Source organism: Vanessa atalanta, chromosome 7 (assembly GCF_905147765.1).
Source record: "Vanessa atalanta chromosome 7, ilVanAtal1.2, whole genome shotgun sequence".
In the NCBI taxonomy this organism is placed as follows: domain Eukaryota; kingdom Metazoa; phylum Arthropoda; class Insecta; order Lepidoptera; family Nymphalidae; genus Vanessa; species Vanessa atalanta.
Genome location: NC_061877.1, coordinates 5,456,425 through 5,482,322, shown reverse-complemented (window position 1 = coordinate 5,482,322; position 25,898 = coordinate 5,456,425). Strand labels below are relative to the sequence as shown.

General features: G+C 31.3%; 1 protein-coding gene across 7 annotated transcripts in view; it reads right to left on the bottom strand.

Moving 5' to 3' along the window:
* LOC125065139 overlaps positions 1–25,898 on the bottom strand; it is a 77,841-nt gene that overhangs the window by 39,319 nt on the left and 12,624 nt on the right. For 6 of the 7 annotated variants that reach the window (XM_047672603.1, XM_047672596.1, XM_047672600.1 and 3 more), the window contains exon 2: positions 10,055–10,102. The exons of the other annotated variant lie outside the window; for it this stretch is intronic. In XM_047672603.1, coding sequence (XP_047528559.1) covers positions 10,055–10,102 — 48 coding nt within the window. The remainder of the gene's footprint in view (positions 1–10,054; positions 10,103–25,898) is intronic. 7 annotated transcript variants of the gene reach the window in all.

Below are 25,898 nucleotides of genomic sequence, written 5' to 3'. Positions count from 1 at the left end.
AAAGATTTTGATTCATTGATGTTTAAAAACCTTTTATCGCATATCAATATATATTTTTTGGATACATTGTTATTTGAATAAATCAATCATTAAGAACTAATCATTTGTAGTTAAGCACGGCCAAAATCAAGTAATTATTTTTATCAATATAATATTAAAGCTCTAGAGTAAGATTTTTTTCAGATTTGCAACAAAGTGCGCCATAAGCAATCGAAGGATTCACATAACTTTGGTCGTCGGTTCGAGATTATTATCAGTAGCATTCAGTAAGATATCAAGTGATTTGGACGACGAATATTTAATATATTTTATTAAATATATTTATTGTAATGAATTATCATTAGCAGCCTGTAAATTTCCCACTGCTGGGCTAAGGCCTCCTCTCCCTTTGAGGAGAAGGCTTGGAGCATATTCCACCACGCTGCTCCAATGCGGGTTGGTGAAATACACATGTGGCATAATTTCGTTGAAATTAGATACATGCATGTTTCCTCACGATGTTTTCCTTCACCGCTGAGCACGAGATGAATTATAAACACAAATTAAGTACATGAAAATTCAGTGGTGCGCCTGGGTTTGAACTCGAAATCATCGGTTAAGATGCACGTGTTCTAACCACTGGGCCATCTCGGCTCTTAATGACTTATTTTTGTAATAAAAATCTTTTAAATTGTAACACTAAAATAATAGATTTATAATAAAAAAAAATAACGAAATAGGTATATTATTTTAACCAGGATCGTATGATATTAATGGAATGCTTGAGAACAATAAGGATTGTTATAACTGTAGTTGAGTTATGCTATGACAGGACGTCTCAATGTCATTATTGGGACGTGGATTGACGATCGATCTAGCGATTTTTGCTTATCTAATGTCGGTTTAAATCTTGGATTTTAGTTATAATATTAATTTTCCCCTTAAATCAGTATGTAAAGATCTTCAAAATAATGACCATTCTTAATGAAAAGAGTAAATGTATGAAAATGATATGAGCTTAAAAAATTGTGATATTTTTAATGAAATTTTAAGTATTTCATTGCTTATCTTTTGTTTTTGATAAGATTTTAATTCAATACGTATTTGATTTGAAAACTAATAAACTCAACTTAAAACTCACAACGTACAATTAGAAAATACTTTTCCGTCTCCTTTTCTACGATTTAGCAGAGAATTGTAACATATATGTAACGTTATATATAAGCGGGACACTGTGTAAGGTCACAGGGCATCTGGCGTTAAACGAGCATATGTTAGCTATTTTTATCACCGCTGTTCACTGATATCATCTGAATTCGGTGCCTCTGAAAACTACGGAAAAAGTACTAAAAATATATCTTTATATGTTTTGAACTCTCTACTCTTTGCTAAGTTTTTGTATTTTTGTTAAATATTTAAACTATTTAAATAAACAATATAATAGTATTATTCAGTTTAGACTACGTTTTGTAATCAGTGTTTGAGTACGATCAATTGAAACAAAACTACAAAATTCTGTGGAAATTTATTTTAATATATCCTTATAATATGTAAGCCATAAGAAATATCCACACAAACCCTATATGTACATTTAGGTTTTAGGACGTATAAATAAAGGGCTTTTGAAATAAAAAAAAGAATCACTTGAGCCGTTTTTAGCTTAACTCGTTTTTGTAACAAAAAGGTTCATAAAATGCGAACAGTGTTGAAATTAATCACAGAATTTGTTACATATAAATTTATAAATCATTCTTATCCTTAAAATTATTTTATTATTTAAAGTTTTTTTTACCATATTTATCGGAAATAATCTTTACAACATATTAAAAACTACTACGAATATATATGGTGCATCAGAATATAATAACAGTGTTCATTAAATATCTATGACAATAAAACTTTCAGCTCTCCTTGGCTGTCGCTTCGGTCAAAGTAGCGAAGGTCACACACTTGGGCACATGTTGTCATTAGCCCAAACACATTTTAACTAGCACCAATGTCATTATTTATAACATACTAACGTAAGTCGTAAAACATTATTAACTGTTTAGTATATTGACTCTTAAATAGTTCTATGAAAACAAAATTCCTTTTACTAGTAGTAGTTTTTTTTTTAAATGTCTTTAGTACTACGTCATTCTGCTGTAACGTATAGTGATGTTGCCTTTAATTTAAGCCTTTGGTTATTCAATATACGTCGATTATAATTGACAGTCATAATATCGAATTACTAGATGAATGATGTCCATTTATATGGTATCTACGTTAATTTGAGTGAATGTACGTTACTATGAACAAAAGGGGGCGTTATTGATAACATCGCTTTTGGCTAACAAAACAAACAATAACGACACAAAAGAGCTTTTACGAAGATAGACCTTTTGTGCGTTGTAAAGAGGACAGACTTCTCTGCATAATCAGATGTATTTTGTTTCCACATGACTGAAAACGATGAAATATTTTCGTACATAATAGTTTTTCGAAAATATAAAAATGAAACCGTATCAAATTTTCGTTATGGTTTTTTTATTCATATATAGAAAGCATTCACAATGTGTTCAGAACGAAATGTGTCAACGCTGTTTTAGAAATAACGTAACAAAACAATAAATTGTCTGTTTAAATTTGGTTAACAATTTGTAAATCTACACATTGAATTTAAACAATATAAAGTACAAATAGCAGAAATAAAAATTCCAGATACAATTTCGAAATTATTGATAATGTAATGAAAGAAAACCCACTTTAATCCGTAATTCATAAACATTTTTTTGCGTTTATTTTATATTTTTATTTATTTCTTCAAAGATATTATTATTCATAAAAATAATTCTCTATTTATAAATGAATAGCTACACACTTCCGACATCGAACATAAGAAATCAGAATAATATTTATTTTAATTATAGTTATTTTATTGTAACAATACCGATAACTTGGTCACAGCGCCACATACCGGAATCGATTTATAACTATGTTATCGTGTGGTGGGTATTATCCGCTCGAATTCATTCAAAAGTCATCAAAATCGGCCCAGATCGCATTGCCGCATCATGAATGACCTACCAAATTGTAAAATTGTCTATGTAATATAGACAATATATGCAATATAGACAACATAGACCTCTCCAAATTTCTAATCAGCAGTCTTTTGCGTAGGTAATTTTCTGGGTGAAAATCTGAGCTACGTAATCGAAAAAGTTATGATAATATTCATTACACATTACGTAGCATTAATATTCTAACGAGTTGCCTACAAAATACGTCGCAGTGTGTAACACCGCCCTTCACAGTGACAGATTTCGGTTCTGATGTTTAATAAAATATGGACATAGACATTATATTGGACAAAAAAAGTATTGATGCCCATGAACATAACAGTAACTGTTGGAGAAAATAAGTAGAATTATATTTAAAAATATATATTTTTTTATATATAAAATTTTGTAGTACTGTCATATGGGTCATCCGGTGAGTAGACACCATCGCCCATAGATATTAGCTGTATTAAACTCAATGCAAAAATAATCATCAATAACATCGATTTACAAAAAGTTATACGCGAACATACATACATATGCAAAATATATAAATAAACAAAAATAATCTCCTTTTTGAAGTCGGTTATATGAATGCCAATGACAAATCCTTGATTAACTATTAGGATATATTCCTACCTAATGGGGATTCAAGAAATAATTATTGGGAGGAGATAATGGCACACATCTAAGAATGTAATACGGCGGTGAGAGCACGCCAACTTTTAAGGGGGGTTTGAAACCCCCTCCAGGCACATTGTCACATCTCTACCCCCGATAATAATGGGGCCGTGTTGATGAACTCCATTTTCAACTAGAAGCAAGCTACTGTGTTTTTCGTATTTACGGATCGACTTGAAGCTCAAAATAAAAGGTAAACACAATTTTTCCTTTTTTTACTATAAATACATAAATAACATTAAAATATGTTTCATAGTACTTAAGTCTTGAAAATTTAAATTTATATCTCAATCGTAAATTATTACGTGTAATATTCTATTTCAAGAAAAAAAACCGTTAAAAGTACCAAAATTCGATAGTTGATTTTTTTTTCTCTTCAGGGCTGCTCTAAAAGGTTATTGTTTGTTAAGCTCTGTTGTTTGTCCAATCGATATCGATGTTCCACACGAAAATTTAATTTGAGATAAAAAAAATCGTATCTATACTGCTTTCTAAATATGTACTTACAGTTAAACTAGTTCTTTGCGAAGGTGGATTGAACAATAACAATCACATTAATTTTTATAATTATTTAGAAATACAATTCAATGGTTTTAAAATAAAATTATCAACATCTATTATATTATATATCTTGTATTTGGGTCCCTGAATGGTTTAGATTATCCCGGTAGATGTCGCTGCGATCGGGAAGCAAATAAAACTTTTGTTTCACCCGAACAGGTAGCTAGTCATTCGATCATTCGATCGTAATATTTGAATGAGCGAAGCGTCAAGTGTCAGTATTTAGGAGTAATTTTATGGAGTAACGTTTGGTTGTACTTTAATTGGATATGTTAGACGTTTATGTCATGTCCGGAAATGACCCTGAATTTTTAAATGGCATCAAATAAATACTAAAATCTGTCAATACGTCCACTTAATGTAGTCAAATGACCTCGAGAATGGAATTATCTATTCTCATTAATATAATGTATTAAAGTAAAGTATCACGAAAGTATGTCTTTATATACAGATAGATGTGGCTTTTCATATTCACCGCATTATGTCATTTTTAAAAATGCCATGACATTAATTTCGCATCATAAAGGAATATGAAGACACAAAGCTTTAAGGTTTTTTTTCCGCTCAATAACCGTTTTTTCAATTTTGAGCCTAAAATATTGGGTAGGATCCAACTTGAAAACTTGTAAATAATGCTTACGAACACCGAATGAGATTCCAATGTAAACATATGTGTATTTTTAAGCTACATATTGAAAATTGTCTACGTCGAATCCTTGACTGTAATGTCACGCGCATTAGAGTTTACGACACCGCTTTTATTTTACGATGTGAGTGATATTGAACATCGACTGTGATGTCGGAAGTATAAAATTGAAACAGCCGTTATAATATGTGTATTTATATAATTACAAACTATGCAAATTATTTTTAATGTTTTGAACTAGCGATATCTAGCTTTGATTGTACGCATAAACATTTCATTGAACTTATTTTTTTTTAAACATATGAAATGCCTATTGATAAGTAACTATTATGTTATTTCCCCTGTGCCAATGATGTGCCTTGTAACAATGATGAGCATTGTTTTTTGGCGGTAGCCCTACGTAGCGCCACCAAGTTCTATATATAATTTATTTTACATTTCATAATTCTGCAATTTTTATTTGTCGGTCAAAATATCCTGCTCGTTCAAAATACGCTTATTCAAAAACATATATTTGCATAATGATTATGTGATGACAATATTTTGACATATTTATGTGTACAACATCATTAAAGAATATTACTTTAAAGTGTGTATAGTTTTAAGGCTGTTAAGTATTCGGTAGTATTTTTTTTTACATTAACAGCCTGTAAATTTCCCACTGCTAGGCTAAGGCCTCCTCTCCCGTTGAGGAGAAGGTTTGGAGCATATTCCTCCACGCTGCTCCAATGCGGGTCGGTGGAATACACATGTGGCAGAATTTCGTTGAAATTAGACACATGCAGGTTTCCTCACGATGTTTTCCTTTACCGCCGTGCACGAAATGCACAAATTAAGCACATAAAAATTCAGTGGTGCGCCTGGGTTTGAACCCGAAATCATCGGTTAAGATGTACGCGTTATAACCACTGTCCATCTCGGCTCATTCGGTAGTATAATAAATATATTTTATAATATGATACTCTAATAGCTGTATATGAAGGTATATTCTCGATCGAAATAAAGTTCTTCTGGAGTCTGCTTAACCGCAATTATACTAACAAATTTATAGAATCTTATTAATTTGTAAAGCTTTACATATCGTACTGATAATGCTGTAGCAAAAAAGTATTAAACTTTATTGTATTAGAATATAAATGTACTAAGCATCAGTATTACCTAACAGTCGACCGTACGATTTGTCAAAAGTTTCAATCTTCATTGTTGAATAAATTTTGTAAACATTCTTATTTTTTATTTGATAACGTAAATTATGAACACAATAACCTGTAAGTAATATTACCTAATAATAAACTTGGCCGAACTCTAAAAACCTCTAGGGTTCCGTACCCAAGGTGTAAAACGAGACTCTATTACTAAGACTCTGCTGTCCGTCTTTCTATCTGTGACAAGGCCCTCTCCAGGCCATATCTCATAAACCGTGATAGTAAGTCAGTTGAAATGTTCACAGATGATGTATTTCTATTACCATGAAATACTAAAAATCAAAGTAAAATTTATTTTCAAGGGGTCTCCCATACAACAAACCTGAATTTTTAGCTCGTTTTTGCTCGGTATTGACTCGGTAACAGACACTTTGAAAATAAATAATTAAATTAAAATAAACCAAATATTTAAGGTAAGGGCATATTAGGATATACAACAAACGTGATTTTTGCTAGTTTTTATGGATAATAGTACGGAATCCTTAGTGTGCGTTCGACTCGCACTTGGCCTGTGTTTTATTGTTACAAAACATTTATATGAATAACGAATTTAATTTAGTCTATACGACTAAATAAAACTTTACTGTCTCTGTTTGAAAATAGTTGCATTTTTGTAGCGCATATGGCAATTTGTAAGATACAACAGCCGAATCAACAATAAATAACATTTTTGTCTGTCTTTCTGTTGATCTTAAAACGGGCAAATATCTTAAAAGATAGCAAACGTAAATAATTAGCTAATTCTAGGTTATAAGTACTGTTTAGTTTTTTATTTCATCAAAGTCAATTGAACCTGTCAAACGTTATAACAATTTAAAGTTTACGTTAATTTATTGTATATATTATAATAACTAGTTGTCGCCCGCAGCTACGCTTGCGTTTTATGGGTTGATTGTCATTTGTTAGTCAAACGTAGCCTCTGTCCTTCCTTGGAATTCATGTTTGCTTCACACCGAATTTCGCTTCATCGGTTTGGTAGTGACAGAGAGACAGACAGACAGACAGACAGAATTACTTTCACATTTATATAATATTAGTATAGATAAAAATATGCTGTATTTTTAAACCAAGCTAATTACATAATCAAAGGAGTATATAATCAAATTAACATCAGATATAGGCATACATTTATTTAAATACATAATAAAAATGAAAACAGTTGAAAAAAATATCAGCTAGCTAAACGCTACGTATATTCGCTATTTGCCTCGCGAAGAGGAAGTGTAGGTACGCTTTATCAGTATGACGTAATATTAGCTTAGAAAGGCCACCCGCGGTCTACTATCGTTACGATAGCGGGTTTAACTCGAACGTTACTTTTAATATGACTCTACGTGACTTGCATTATTAAACTATGTACAAGCAACAGCTATTTCAACTTTGTTTCACGCTGTATAGCAGCATTCAAAATTGTTATTTCTTTTTAATAGCTCTTTTACAGTTTTAGTTCATTTAAACGTTATTTTATGCAAAATGAAATAATATACGATTTAAAAAAAAAAAAATTCAAACTTGTATTCCTTTCGAGTAATTTATTAATTTTCTTTCAAATCAAATCAACTTTATTATATGATGAGTCATTGTGATGAAGCATTTTTGAATTGTCAATATTTACTTTTACTCTTAAGACCACTTTTACTATACCGCTATCTAGTCTAGTCGGTGGGTACATATGAGGCCGAATTTCATTCGACAGATACAATTTTTCTTACGTTAGGTTAACCGCAAAGCATTAGATGAATTATAAAAACAATATCACTATGATAATTCTGATGCTCTTGATAGAATTCGAAACTATGATCAAAATTTTTCATTCATTAGGCCATCTCAACTCTTTTTTTTTTCCTTAACGTATAATAACAAAATAATAGTACTAAATCTATTTATGTCAGTTAGATTCCGTTATTGGATAAAACGAACAAAAGAACATAACAAAGGTTTATATATAAATGAACGAAATCTAAAAAATTACTACCACTCATATGGGTTAAGTTATGTCTGGATGTATACAAAAATTGCGTATTCTATTGTCAAAACACATTGGCATCAAAAATGGCTGTCATGAATTTTGTATAATTGTTAAATTGCAAACATTTTCGGTAGAATAGCATCATAATTACGTTTATTGCATATAAGCTACAACTATAATAGTACCGATTCTTATTACCAATTTCAAAACGTAAATCTTTGTAAACAACGATAAATTTATCATTTGTTCAAACATATAAATCATACGTATTTTTTATTATTCGTAAATCATTTGCCTTTGGAAATAATCCTACATCGTTTTAGTCAAATAATAAACCAAATAAAATACGCAGGACGTATTCAGTAGAGAACAAATAAAATTATATGGTCAGAAGGAATAAAATCTATTATTTGAGTGAAATGTTCCCGATAAATTCTTTTCCATTCGATTTACCCATCTACGAAGGAAGGCCGTATCGTAAAAGTCCCGTCGTAATAACATGAAGAAATGCTAATGCTTTCTTTATGGGGCCCTCCTTTTTATAACCTTTCAAGTTATGATTGCTGCTAAATTGAGATACTCATGTAGACTCGTGTAGGTCAGCTTTTATAATTATTTACGGAATGTTAAAATAAATTCTATTTGAGGAATACTTTGACACGTTTGGTATGGTTTTTGATTTCGTAATTATTTTTAGATAACGTTAGTAATTATCATTTATTAAATTTTATTAATAAATAGTGTGTGAATTTATTTTGCAAAATTTTATGAATCCATTTAGTGTTCACGAAAGTATGCAAAATAATATTTTCCAGCTTACATTGCAGCGTCGGACGAACATTTTCCAATATATTATGTAGAAAGTTCAAACATAGTATGCTGTTAATAAGTTAAATCACCGCAAAACTTTAAAACAAACTCTCAAACATGCAAACATTCCAAATCAATTAGTTACAATTAGGAGAACGCCGGTGTATTATAACGGAAACAAGCTGGTCGAATACCTACTACAATTTATTTAGCTAAACTTTATTTCCGTTGTTATTTCATTCTTAAATGACCCTAAGACATATTTCTGTTTTATTTGCCAAGGGGTTCTTTTATAATATGTAGAAATATATTTAACTTGAAGATCGAGGAAAGGATAAATAAAGAACCCATTAGATAGAAATAATTTAAAATATTTAAAAAATCTCTTCTTTGTCTAGTTACGAGTCAAACTAATACGAAATATTTAATTATCAAATCCAATTGATGTAATTATATTTTAAATATATATTAAAATGTTTTTTGTAATGAAGTCGTACAATATATCATTTGGTCTTGAAGCCAAATAAAAAAAATTGATATCATGTAAACATTCGTGATGTCAGTATCACGCTGCAATTCTCATCATAGTTCTGAGTGATAGTGATATCAATTAACATAATTTGAAAGGATTAAAAAATACACGTTTTCCTCGCCATTAACATAAGCGCGATACAAACATATTTCAAGGCGAATACCATTCTTATGTTAATATATTTTATCATTCTTTGTCATTCGCACATTACATGATATTTTCATTTCCTACTGTACATTCATATGGTCTTATAATTTATCGCGTTTTAATTATTTTCTGATATAATACTTTACTGATATAACCATCGTACTTTTATATGAAGTTAATTAAAAAACGTAAATGTATGCAATTTACGAAATGAAATCGAAAGAACGCCATATTTCATTTATGAATTACGTTCGTTGTTTAAAATATTTATTTTCATAATAAATTGACATTCCAATTGTTTTAACCCAACAGGTGAAATCGTTTGTGGAATTAATGTTGTAATTAGTAAAATGAATACTAGATAATATATTATTTTACAGTATTATTTACATAACGTTATTCGTGTCATTTATAAGCAAATTTATGTCGACTACATGTTCGGGGGCCACTCAGAGGAAAACACAACATATTTCGTCAAACTAATACCTGGCGAGGACGAACGCGCTTTGAACGTCGGCGCAATCATCACGGTCTCTGTAAATCACAATCAAATGCATAAAATACATATTTATATCAAACCAGCAACAATAATTCTAGCACTCGGCAAGCTAGTTTCTATGATTAGTATGATTCAATTCTTGAAATTATTCTTGAAAATTGAATAAAAAGAGAAAATAAAAACTTTAACACTCATTAAATTGTACACAATAATAAAACATTAAATTATTTCGACACGATTGTTCAAAATCGTATTACAAAGGCTACAATTTATTATTAACATTTATCTAGAACAAAAAAAAAAATACCCACAAATTATGAATACTACAAAAATAATAATGATCAAAAGGTGGCAATAACAAGCTTCAATGATATTGTAACATTGTTTTCCGTGAAGGTGAAGGATTTAGGTTAGTCGCTTCGTACGTCACTCCAAACGGTGCTCAACAAATATTGAATTAACGTGTACAGAATAATTGTGGAGAAAGCCTAGTTCCCGATGAGAATACTCAAACGTAATTATTACAACAAACACCTATCGCATCGGCATGTTGTTGCTCTGGATATATAGTAAAGGAAAAGTAGAGTAACAACTCGTATATGGAAGTATGATGCATTTATTGATATTTTATTAAATAAATAGAACTCAATCACGTTATGTAATTAAACGTGAATTATTGCTTGAATACTTTATCAGTCATATAAATAGAGCAATAAAAATTAAGTATGTTTAATTTACTATGAGATATGTAAATTTTAATACATACTTTTAAATAAATAATTGAATAATAATGTTCACCTTTTTAATAAAGTTATAAGACACTTTATAATTGTAATTAAAGTCGGAATGACATATCCAGTAGAACCTTAACATAAATAATTTATAATTACCGTGATAGAATATGGTTGAAACGATTATTTTATGAATAATTTATAAATTCCATGGATCATAAACAAGGTTATCGACAAACGTTTGTTTTGTTTTAAACTAGAAATAATGCTATTTATTATAGTTACATTAACGGCAAAAACATTTCCTAATTTCGATAAGCAAATATAATACCTAGTAACAGATTGTAAAAGTCAAATTAGTAGGTTAAAGCCTCCTTTCCTTTTGAGAAAAAGTTTTGAAAGAATTCTTAAAATCTGTACCAATACGATTTGGTGAATTCACACGTGACAGATTCACAATATGTAGGTTTCCTCACGATGTTTTCCTCCACCTCTGAGCTCGAGATGAATTATAAGCACAAATTGAGGCATTAAAAATCAGCGGTGCTTCCCTATGTTAGAATCCATCATCATTTAACCGGGCCTTGAAGCCTCAACTTAAAAGTGTAAGTAAATTACAATAAATTTCATTTATTTTATTTTTAAGAACTAAATTGTTAAAATAGGACAGAAGTTCGGCCAGGTAGGTCGCTTTGCCAAATGTCTTTGGCATCGTTTAACTCTTGACACCGAAACAGTTGAATGTCAGAGCCGAAAATACATAAGTCTCGTATAACATGAACATGAAGAAAAATACTGATTAATTTATAATAAAATTCATTCTGAACAGTAAAGGTCAAATGTAGAGGGACAGGTTTTTATTAAAAATATTTTCTCAAACGAAGATTTCTAAAACAATTTTAAATGCTGTATAATAATATTATACATATATGAATATACAACAATATGTAATCAATCGATTTACAGACTTAATATATTGGAGAGCCTCGACAATGTAATATATAGTCTACAAATTGATTGATAAAAAAGAGTACTATGTACTGAGTTCCCTGCCGGTTCTCGGAACATTAAAAACCGCTAGTAGCCTAATTTAATCCTATCGAATGGCGAATCAAAAGACCTTCAATGTACCTTTTAAAAAAACGTTTTAGTTAATAATATATATAAATGTTTTTATGCGTTTAGTGGTAGATAATTTTGGAGAGAATCAAACTCAGACTAGCTTTTTTGTCTATTTAAATGACCAATGCCATTACTTTTCACGGTAAAACCAATTTGCGGTGTAATCTTTCCTAATGGTGCCGCATTTCAGCTCTTTATGGACCTGATTTACATATTCAAAGGTTGAATGTATGTTAAATATCATCGATATGGGATTAATGTGATAGGGCGCGTCGTAACGCATGAGTGCGCGCGCGCAACAAACGGAGCCCAGATCCTGTATGCTGTGTGAACTGACCGCGCCCTATATGACATACGGATTGCATTGTCTCTCAATCAAATCAATATGGACGACATTTAAAATAATACGTAATAAAAATAAAGAATAAATATTATTTCTTACAACATCATGTCATGTTTAAGAACCAATCTATTGTGGTGCATATACATAAAACTATAAGAATTAGGTATTTTATTGTATAGGATTGAAAAATAAGCACGATTTACTTGGTAGGGCTTTGTGCTAGTCCGTCCGGATAGGTACCAACTACTAAACAGATATCCTACCGCCAAACAGCAGTTTGAAGGGTGAGTGAGCCAGTGTAACTACGCACAAGGGACATAACATCTTAGTTCCCAAGGTTGGTGGCACATTGGCGATTTACTTAGAAATATTAACCATTCCTGGTTAATATTTTTTACAGCGCGATTGTCTATGGGCGGTGGTGACCACTTACCATCAGGTGGCCCGTTTGCTAGCCCGTCTATCTATATGATAAAGAAATGAAGATATCTTCGTTTAAAAATCGCAACCTAATCTATATCTGAACAAAATCCGGTAATCTCTGAAAGCAATTCAACGTAATCCATGGACGACAAGTCAGGCTCCTAAATCTCACTGAGATATATTACCACTCCGCGTTGAATATTTAAATGTTACGTTAAGAAAAATACCAACGCAATTATCTACCTATTAACCTTTTTGCAACCTCAAACAAATGCAAATACAGTTAAGGCAATTATTTGCACAAACGCTTATTTCAACTTTCTTGACTGAAAGTCACAATTGACAGTTGACAGACACAGTTAATTCCACACTAGCAGCAGATAAACTGCTGTAGATACACTTCTGACATTCTGGAAGAATTCACACTGAATCTCGCTCATATAATGTTGACAACTCATTTACGGCGATACGCCACTTTAATTCGTGTATGTTTTTATTTGTTTTAATTATTATAGTCAATGTCGCATATCACATTCTGACATTTCATACTAGTGTTCTGCGGTGAGTTTCGAATTTCTTCTTACGGAATAGCCCGTCGATGCGAGTTCTATTTTCAAACCTACCTACCAATTTTTACTAATCGGTTATAATAATATTAAAACATTACAATATTTCCTATTCGAATGAATATATATATTTTTTTCATATAAAAAAAGATTCTATCATTTAATAATTGGGACTGTATATAACTTTATATTTGACTAAAAGCATGACGATATTATTAAATAATTATTAAAGAACAGATAAAATAAATTGATTCGAATATTAACACGGACACGAAAATTATTCGAAGCTATCAACTAACACATCGAATGATTAAAACTCATAAAATGTGCCTTGTATCGAATTAAATAACATAGTACTGACGTAATGCAACTCGATGCTAATGAATGGATGATTCATAGTGAGAAGTATCAAACGATTAACCGACATTTCGGATGCCGATGGTAATTTCCGCTGCGAATTCTAATGTCTATAAAATTTCGTCTACTGATGAATTTTCCAAAGAGTCGGAGGTAAAATGATTTTTAAAGTAGACTCTTGCATAGTTAATCGCCTCCAGGGACGTGGGAGCGTTCTGTGGAAAGGATTTTTATACCTTTGATTTCTTTTAATTCAATACCTTTATACGTATACTGATATATTATTCCGTTATTAGTCTATTGACTAGCATTTAAAGCTACCGGTCTCAAGGTCTTGGATACAAGCCTTGTCAAAATAATATTGGGTCTATCTTCCAAGAAAAGTTCTTGGTTCTAAGTCTGAACTCTAGTGGTCGTGTCGGATTATAAAAGTTAGCAAATCTAGTGTGTTCTTGTATCTGCGGAGACTCTTATGTACTTTAATATCTCTTGCCTAGTTGCAGAAATATGATCGGTCAAAATTACATCACACAATTTTTAAAGTTATCTTACAGAAATTCTCATAACATTACAAATATTAAAGCGAAGCCGTTTGATCCATCAGTCTATTTGTAAAAGTTAGGTTTTCAGCGCTTAATCGCTTTTACGATATTATTAGTCGCTTTAACGAAAAAAAAATTATAAAAATCCTAAGAGGGGAAGGAATACGTTATTTCTACGTAGGTACTATTATGTAAAGCTAGTTCTATTTTTAACCATCCATTATTCAAGGTAGATAGTTTAGTAATAATTAATTTTGACAGCTTGTCAGATGACAATTATCCTGTTGAAATAATAATGGACTCAAACACAGATTATATTGACTGATTTTATAATTACATAAGCTCCACTATACATTATTTTTGATTATATTACTTTAATGTGTACGTGTGTGCAGGCGTTTATGTTTGTTCTTTTCTTGGTTGTGTGCGTGTGTATTTAATTAAATCAACGCGACGCTAGTATATGCACGATCATGGTGTGAATGTCTCCGTCAATGGGATTATTAGTTTAAATGTGAATACGGAGAAAACTAAACTGCGTTAGAAACTTAGGCACAGTATATTATTTCAGTAAGTCTATAAAAGCTTTAAAGTATTAACTACTTGATTTAACTAAATTATTATTGACTAAAGTATGGTATATAACCATATCGAAGTCTTAACATTTTGTATACCGTTCAATTAACGATCATGAATCTTGTTTCATATGATTAATTACCAACATTATGTCAACTAAAAACAAACTTGTACAGTGTGGGTAGACCTTATTAGATTTATCAATTTCATGGATAATCAAGGATCGTCTGAAAGAAAATGTCAGGGCTGTAACGAATCATAGGCTACGCTTCGTATTCACCTTTGACATCGACAGTTCACATTTCTTAATCATGACGTAGAAAGGAGAGACGAAGATTGGAAAATCGTTCCATGGTTTCATCTTACGGCAAAGGAACTCGCATACTATAAGTTAGAAACAACAGCTGATGTGATGCGTGTATTTTAACTACAAACCAACGTATAAGACGTGCTTTTTGTTGGTAAATAGGAACCATCGACTTGGTTGTTCTTGTGGCTAATTTATATGCTCGCAGTTCGAAGATCTGGGTTGAAATCCGGGCCATTTAAAATTATTAACTCTTACTGTTATAAAGATATTAGTAGCCTAAAGTAAAGAAGTTGGCAGTGTATACCATAAATCAGAAAACACATAATTGTATTCTAGCAAAGAATTTAAAAGTATAATTTTTTTTTGTAAAATTCAAAATTTTCTCAGTACATGTTATACAATACGATACAAAATTAAAAACCAAACTGAAAAATAATATCACTGAGTGAGTGATTAGCTATATATGTATATATAAACTAATCACTCTCTTTTTAGGAACTGAATTGAATTTCTATAAAGTTTCATAATATAACTAATCTCATAGAATTATATGATACTATTATTTGATAAAACATTATAATCAAGGAAATCAACTGAATCAATGAACAATCTATACTGAGTGAAAACCAACGTCACAACACAATGCAAATAGTTAAACAGTTACGACTACAGAATTTTAACAAAAAATTCAATTGGCTTGAATAAGAAATAATTATCTTCAACTAGCATCTATTCCTCGTCGACGTATCTGTAAAAGGCGAAGGTAATCGACTTGCATCGAATGCTAATTACGATCACTGGATAGATGAGTTTGAACGTTTATCTCTAATTAGGTATGAAGGAGGATTACGAGAGCGGCAAAGATATTATCGTTAGGTTGGGCGTGTTCGGAGACCATGACCTACATGTCGCCTGCACGCCATTGACCAGACCGTGGGTTTAGGTACTTTTTTGTATATTACATAACGCCTTATCTTATTATTAACGACTTACGTCAACTAACTACACTGATAAATTCAAAGTATATAATAATATAGTGTTACCCAAAAACGAATAATAATAAATATTATATTAGATTTATTAGTTTTTAAATGGTTTTTTATGAGTATATAGCACTACGAGGAATTAGGTAATCGGTCGGTAGCACAGTTAATACAAGGTTTATAAATTATTGGATTTTGTCAAATTTAAGCAGTGCTCGAAACACTAAACAGACATAGGAGTTGTCACTTAATCTAGTAATCGAATAAACATAAACTCCATACATACAATAAACTACATTGAAATCGGGTCGCGTTTGTGGTAGGGAGCTACCCTGTCACGGACAGATATAGCTGATAGATTTACAACATTCCATATTTAATAAATATATTGTACGTTTTGACTTCTGAAACTAATATTTAAAAATGAAATTTTTCAATGTTCTGGAATACCATTTATTCCTTGCAATGAAAAATTCCCTACAGGATAGTCCAGTTCTATAATTCTGTTTAATCAACACTACGGGTACAACATAACGGTCTTGGCAGCTCGTTATAAAAGGAGTCTTTAATATAATATCCTAAAAGGTCGAGCCATTTCGACAAAATAAAGGCAGGAGAGGATAAATTAAGTTATTAAACAAACAAGGAATTATAATGGAACATTTTACTTTGATTTCTATAACTGAATTATTAATTGGTCTTTCTTTTCCCTAGAAGTAATATTTATACTTATAAGAAGATTAAGTAACTATGATGAACTAATGAAATGAAAACTAAATCAGTTGATGACATCACTTGCCTTCAAGATTGTGAAGGGAAAGGTATATTTACAATCATACAGGCATATTGTATGGTAATAACTTCTGCTTTTCTCTAATCTTAATATATAAAAGCGTAATATCACTCACTGATTAATCACGAAATCTCAGAAACTATAACAACTAAAAACTTGAAATTTGGCATGTTGACTCCTTATAGGGTGTCGACATCCGCTAAGAATTTATAAAACTCCACCTCTAAGGGGGTAAAACGTGGGTTGGGAAGTGTTTTATAAATTTCGCGCGGGTAAAGCCGCAGGTTCAACTAGTCTCTAGTAAATACAACGTCATATACTCGCCCTACTAAAACAAACGGAATAGTGCTTTTGAAAACCGAACACGTGAATAATTGTCAAAAATTAGAATAAGAATTGTATATAATACATTGGAATCAATTCAAACAATATGATACAATAAATATACTTATACTTTTAGCAATAAATTAATACCTACTATTAATTATTTTTCGCTAACAATAATGGTATTTGAAAGTAAAGCTAAAGAATTAAACTTGACAGATCGTATATTTGCAAAGTAGAAGTAGCCGTTGTTACTTAAAATATTGCCAATAAACCGTTTAGTATTTAACATCAATCAACAATTTTCTATGGGTATGATGTAATAAAGCGTTTTATCGATGGTTCAGACCTGCCTGCATCATTTTAGTCGGCAAATAGCTGACCTGACTCATGATAGATTAATACAATTATTCCTTACATAGCGAGAAACTTCTACACAGAAAACTACGCTGGCGCATCTAACATCTGACTATTCTATGGAGATGGCCAATTACATATCTACAGAAGGACAAAGATATCGTAGGTCTTTTGTTTCATTAGAGGTAATTGTGTGGTCCGAAGATTAGACTTAAGTCCTACCCTTTGAGCCATTCCCCGTTGCGATTTACCGGACGCTATAATTCTCCGAGAATCACTCGAGGCGTCGGTCTTTATAGTGTCTTTAATTAAAGAACTAGTTTTAACAAGATGACAGAGTTGTTTATTTATGATTCTTAAGTAATTTCAAATAAAGTTTTGATTTCACTAATTTTTATGGGTTGAAAAGTTTCAGCCTATATAAGAGTATATATACTTCGACTATTATTTTCACTTTCTTGTGAGCGTGTTTTGAATTAAGTAAATGATCAATAATCGTTAATGAAATCATGCGCTTAAGTCTCGTAAAGCGTAAATTTAAGCCGGCCAACATAGATTGAGCGTGTTATGTACTCGTACATAAGTTCGTGTATTATATAAGACTTTAGTATTATATATACGTACGGATACGTACGTTTACAATCTAGGGGACAGGTGGAAATAATTAGGAAATCCCAGGTCCATTCGTTCATCCTTGCACTTACTGACAATGTTTTTAGAAACTGCATTTATCACATCAATACTAGTACATGATACAAAACATGACAGTACATTTTTCATACATATTTTATGACTATATAAACGAAAACCTTGAGTAAATAATAATGAAGCTAACTTCTAATTTTAAATATTAATGTTCAATTTTTTTTTTAATTTATTATTCAATACTTTTTCCAGCCTTAGCTAATTAAACAAATTTCGAGTTTCGAATAATGAATTTTATAAATTCGTCTATCATGTTTAACGACCTTTGTAATTTATATTTGCCCTCAGTTTTCAGTGTTGTTTCGTGCGCTAATATATGCACATTAATTTCGTAAATGAAAACGGTCATGGTAGGACACCCTGTTTATTTGACTGAGTAATAATAATTAACTATTTCCAAATATACTACAATTACATTAATTATATTACTATATATCGACATTTCTTGCATGCATTTTAAAGTATAGTTTAACTTATTTGTCATACGTTTAAAGTCATATTTGTCATCATTTTGTTTATATAGAAAATATACTGACACACATACACAGCATAGTAATCTTGTTTGTTTTTGGGCTACGACCTCCGCGGGTATGCGCAAAACACCACCCCAAATTCTTAACACAATCGAATGAAAAATTTAGCAACTCATGGAGGGCATACTTACAAAGATTAATTTTATTTATTAAAGAAGAAAATTGAAAGATTTTATTTTTATAATAATCACATAAATAATTACATACTACATACTCAAGTCAGTCTTCTTTTTTTTAAGTAAAAGTACAAATAAGAAAAAGTATTTATGAGTATATGCATTTACAATAATTTATTTAGCTATTATAATATTTTATTTAGAGGATAAGAAATATGCTAATACAATATACACGATAAAAACTGAGCTAATACTTGTTGACGTTCATGCAGGATATATTACATAAATGTAATTGAAATAACTTTGTATTTCAAGTATTGGAAAAGAGTAACTATTGAGTTTTTCTTGATATAATCTACATTCCAAGCGGTAAGCTAGCTTTACGTTTAATGCAATTTTATAAAGTGATGATTCAAAAGAGTTTGAATAATTGTAAATAGGCTATTTCAATAAAAGTACATATATGTTGATATTTATCTCTAGTAAGTATATACAAGGCGAGAATATCATTAACTCCAGACCATGTTATAGAGGCCGAGCTTAGTATTGTCAACGTTATGATCGCTGGTTATTATTATATATAAAATAAACTGCTGTCTGAACAGCTGTTTACTTTTCAAGTTTGTTATTTTATCACATAGTCAAGATTACATCATCTTTATACGGTATCATAAAATTGCCGATTTTTTATTCGTAGAGTTTGATTCTGCGTATTTTTTAATATGATGTTTATAAGTATTTATTAATGTTTGTTTTACTATCGCGTATCTTAAGATTACAATAAGGGAATAAATCAACATAAATTTAAATAAGACATAGTTTAAAGCAATTGATAGTGTCTATTTGAAAGATCGTTTGTACAAATAAACATAACCTCATCAGTATACCCTATTATACAATGAATTAACTGTACTAATTACAAAAAAAAAATAGTTATAAATATGCATTAGCCCTACATAAACTATCTTATCTTATGTACTTGGTGGTAGGGCTTAGTGTAAAGCCTGGGTAGGTACCACCTACTCATCAGATGTTCTACCTTAAACAGTTTCGGATTGTGTAAGCCAGTGCAAATGCAAGCAGTGGCGACCACATGCCATCAGATGAACCTATATTACATAATGTTATAAGCCGAAATAGCCCAGTGGTTAGAACTCGTGCATCTTAACCAATGATTGAGAATTCAAACCCAGTGACGTAGACAGACTGCTTTACTATACTGTATAATAAAAAAATAAAATCATAATATATATGACATTTATCATGTAAACAATATTTATGGCGCATTGTGAAATCGAAATGTCGATCCTTCTATTTCATCTCCTGTTATGATACCGCGTCATACAATATGAGAATATATAATTTAATATACATCAATATTGCAACAATGTTATTTCGGAGCGTATAATCCATATAAATAAAAAAGGATCTTGCCTTACGCCTATGAGCATATCACGTAAGAACTCTTTAATCGGATATGATAAGGCTTTTTAATTTTCCTTTTCAATTCAATTCATTAAGTCACACGTGATAATTTAACTACTATGAGTCATCAACTAAAAATCATATTGTTATTTATTTCATCTAATTAGAACGGTGATGTCACATACACTAGTTAGATTAGATGGTTATGAATAAATTTGTAAATAAACAAGAGAGGAAAGAGGTATTAAACATAAAATAAATATAATATAGCCGATAATACAATAATGTGCAACGAACGCAGACGAAGTGTCTGTATATGTATACATACATGTATAGCTGATATAATGTGTATTATGTAAGTTAATCTTATTTGAGAATGTTATTACATTGTTATTACGATTCATCGACTTATAAATTTTAATGGAGAGTTATTTATAGGTATTTTATAAATACTTGTTTGTTTCGTCTTTATTTATTTTATCAGTTAACTTTTATTAACTTGAGAACTAAAATAGATAAAACGTATTAAGTCGAATACGAATTGGATTTTAATATGTAGTCCAATGTTTGTGTCTACAAGGTACCTATTGCTTGTTGCTGCCACCAAAATAAGACCTTCATATTGTAATAAAGTTATATTATGAACCAATTTTATAAAGTATAAATACATTATGTATGGCAAAATAATGCTTATTTGATCGGAATTCTGATTTCAAACAAAAAATCTTTTGAATTTAGTTGAAAATTGTTTTTATTTTAATAATAAATTTATGTTTAAAATCGATTTATTATCAGCACCTTTGGAGATTATTAAAACATATATACCTAAACATAGAATACAATTCAACAAATTATATTCGTTACGTACCATTATTATAACATTAATGTTACATATACACAGAATTTAATGTTATTTAACTATAAAACGAAAAAACGGTTGGTACAGATAAATTTGAATCAAAACACGAAGATAAAAGATAAACAGCTATCGACCTTCGACATTCGTTGATAGTAGAATCAAACCCGCATAAGCGGAATAAAAAAGTAATTCATTAAAAACTACCCTAACGTATTCATACTTACATTTATAAAACAATATCCCTCGTTTCCGTAATCCGATCACGTGCACACACACGGGGTGCACACACACCCATTAACTTATCATTTAATCGATTAAATTAATTTACGTGTATATCCAATTTGAATGCATGGAAATAAAATTAAGTTTAATTATTTGTCATTATGTTATACGGTCTCGCGGTTAGGAAATTCGCGGAAAATCAGTCTAGGTGACGCACACGTGCTTCGTTTATGACGATCGCGGTGCTACTGATGAGACTGCCATTGATAACGCCGCATGACGCGATACGCTTGCCCTACGGAAAATGGAAAACAATGGAAACTGTGGTAGAAATTACACGCTGAATACGAATTCCGAACAAAATTCTGATGTTTGTATATTTTTCCAATTGAAGTGTGCGGCATGAAATTACTCTATTATGTTATATATTTTATTTATCTTAAAAGAAAAGTAGGCAATATCTAAACTGGGTCACTGCGTAGTTTAAGATATATTTTTATTGAATATAAATTCGAGTTGCCCTTTAATTTGCACGCCGTCCATCGTAACAGGAAAGACCGAAAATAACTGTAATTCTAGTTTGTTAGAAAACGAGAGAGACAGGAAGTAATAGAGTTAAACCGTTGACTGTAAAGAATAAAACATCGCGATCTATTTATCAAAAAATCTATTGAATAGTTTTTATAGGAACATTGTCACAACTCTCAATGTGTTTACGTTTACAAGGTACTTGAAATAATTAACTTACTAAAAATATATACCTACATATTTCAGCGAGACATTGAGTGTTCTAACTATTTTGATATACAATATTATAAGTAAGTATTTAACGATAAGATTTTGAGTATTTTTTTTTTGATTTATCAAAACTTATTACTAATTACTATTAATAATCAAAATGTTCTATAACGTCTGGCGAAATTAATATAACAACACTTTAATGGTTGAAGATACTGAGGTGCTGGGTTTAAATCAAATACGGATTGTGTACGTGTTAAGAAAAGTCCGTAAAACAGTTGGTCCTATACATATGTACTCTGGTTAGGTCTGATTACCGGGATGGTATCAGATTATGAGAGTGAGGGTATACAGAGTGCATCTATGTTCGCGCATACACTTGGGAAATAATAATATCTCCTACGCAGTTGGCTAGTATCTTGAGAATAACCTTCGTGTCTGAAATCGGTCAGCAGGACATGATCATTGTAACAACATAAAAATCCAAGGGGGATTAACAATAATATAAAGGACAAATTTTGATATTTAACTTCTGACCTACACATCTAATAATAATCGTTTCTATCATAAGTGTCGAGGCGACCTCCTGACCTCAATTCACACTCGATTACATTTAAAGATTCTTAAGTGACTGTCCTGAAGCCTCAATAGCTTAATGATGTACGGACATAACGATCTGAGTCACCGGTTCAATTTCCTCTGGTTATTATTGTACCCCCTTGTAGTAAGATACATAAAAGGGAATAACAATTATGGCAATTACGACAAAAAATATAAAACCTCCCTTTTTTTTACTTCTTTTTTATTTTTTCCGGAAATCAGACGCACATACCAACCTTCGCCCATAACATTGGCATGATTCTGAGAATCTTGTAACTGTAATTTAATGGATCCAATCACTCTTTCTCAAGGCCAAAGTCCAGTGATGTACTATGATTATAATGGTGATGACTCAAAGCTCACCCTTCAAACACGAGGTGTGTTTGTATATTAAGAAGAACGGTAAATTGACTGATTACTGGTTGGTATTAAACCACGGAGAGTTTCATACAAAGCCCTACTATAAATTCTTAAATACATACATACATAAACAGCCTGTAAATTTCCCACTGCTGGGCTAAGGCCTCCTCTCGCTTTGAGGAGAAAGTATGGAGCATATTCCACCACGCTGCTCCAATGCGGGTTGGTGGAATACACGTGTGGCAGAATTTCGTTGAAATTAGACACATGCAGGTTTCCTCACGATGTTTTCTTTCACCATCGAGCACGAGATGAATTATAAACACAAATTAAGCACATGAAAATTCAGTGGTGCCTGCCTGGCTTTGAACCCGAAATCATCGGTTAAGTTGCAAGCACCACTGGGCCATCTCGGCTCAATAAATTCTTAATGTTCACTTAATTCAATATAAATATTTCATATGACTCCTTGCAATGTTACGCGGTGGACGTTATCCTAACCTTGACACAGCGGGTTATCTTACTTGTGATCGTGTTACTCATTACTTGTAGTTATCATTCGAATGTGACGATAACGTACCTGTTCATATAGTGAATTTTTTTATGTTAAAAAGGCAGGTGGACTGGCAAAAGTCCACCTGATGGTAAGTGGTCACCAGTTTTCGTAAACATTGGTTCTTTAAGACATATTAATTATTCCGCATATCACCCGTGCGGTACCAACCTTGGGAACTATGATCTTATGGTCCTCATGGCTGTAGTTATACTGGCTTACTCACCCTTCAAAACGGTACACAACCTTTATAAGTTCTACTGTTTGGCAGTAAATTACGTGACGAGTGGGTGGTACTTACCCAGGTACCCGCACATACAGTACAATGTAGGGCTTGCACAGTCCTACTATAAGAAAAACTGCTTCTAATTGCTTTGCTTGTCTGCTTGCTTGTAATATTGATGATTCTCTTTGATTATTAGAAAATCAAAATAAACTTTATTCAAGTAGCACTTTACAGATTAGATTAAATACAGCTACCACCGGTTTGGATGTATTTTCTACCTACGAAACGGTAAGAAACTCGGTAGTTACTGTTTTCCGATATTATACAGATAGATTATGAAACATATTTGAATTATTACCTGTTCTGCATAGCTAGCTCAGCACATTTTTGTTTCGTACCTTGTTATAATAATTTATCTGTGTTTATATGAAATATTTTTTTTAAATAGAATCAAGTTTTTCGTCTTCATATATTTTTTTTCGCTTAGATACTTTTTAACTAGATATATTATTACTATCGATAATGAAGTTATAAGTATATTTTGAGATTTATAAATATATTTTATTGTGGCCATCGAAATATTAAATATTTAGTTCTAACTTGTTATTTATCCGTTGCTTAACCTTTGGTGGCAATGTTTAAGTATGAATCATTAAAAAAAATCCCCAGTCATATCCCAAAATATAGTAAATTAACTACTTTTGTGTGGGCGTTTCTAATATTTAACACACATGACATTTAGGCTGTCTGTAGAGCCGAGATGTCCCGTAGAGCCGAGATGGCTCAGTGGTTAGAACTCATGCATCTTAACCGATGATGGTTCAAACCCAGGCAAGCACCATTGAATTTTCATGTGCTTAATTTGTGTTTATAATTAATCTCGTGCTCCGCAGTGAAGGAAAATATCGTGAGGAAACCTGCATGTGTCTAATTTCAACGAAATTCGGCCACATGTGTATGAGAGGAGGCCTTAGCCCAGCAGTGGGATATTTAAAGACTGTTATAATATTATCTTTAGTAGTGACAAACATTTAAAGTCCCAAAACTCATCATTTATAACATCAACAAGATATGATTGAACCCGCTACATGCACAAGAGCCAGTTACTTTGGCATCAACAAGTTATTAGAGAAGCAATAATCTATATCATAAATCAATGAATATTATTGGTGGACTCTCGTAATTATATAATGTAAATCCTCTTATCGTTTTACTGACATTAGTACAAAATTATATTTGAAAGAGAAAATTTTATACTATCTCGAGTCGAGATAGCAAAGTGATTACAATCACGTGAATCTTAACCAATGATTGTGGGTGCAATCCTAATCCGTGCAAGCGTCACTTAATTTCCTTGTGTTTAAGGTACAAGTATTTTCATAATTCATCTCGAGGTATTCATTGAAAATATAACGAGGAAACATACGAGTCTTGGAGTAGCGTGGTGGAATAAACTCCAAACTTCTCCCCAGAAAGAAAAATGAATGGATAAAAAATAGAATTTGTGAATTTCTGATTAGGACATAGATAGTTGTATAAAGGAGTAATTATCCAGTCCCACTATTTAGTACTTATGAAGAATTTCTCTATTTAACGAAATAACACATCTAAAAAGTGTTATGTGTGTGTATATGTGTTTATAATATATGCCTGCATGCTTTAATATTTCTACTTTAATATAATCTGTTTTCTTCATAAATCATAACACCAAATCATTTCACTTCAAATATACGTTATTTCAGGATTATTTTTTATTGCAGTATTAAAGCGAGACGATTTAGTTCAGTTGTAATGAATGCGCTGGATTTACATCCTTATTGAGATCTCTTGTCAACCCGTAATTCCTCGGGCGAGTTATTTATATAGCGCTTATACAAACGGTTGTATATAATTGGGGTTATAATAACTTATCCCTCAACGTTTGGGGTAGAATGATTTGATTCACTATTGTTTTAGAACTAATACGTGCTATAACAGACAAACAGCGTGGCAGCAAACGATTAAGTTAAAGAGAAAACTTATGTAGTTACTGACTGCCACATAATTCTATATATTTTACTTAAGCAA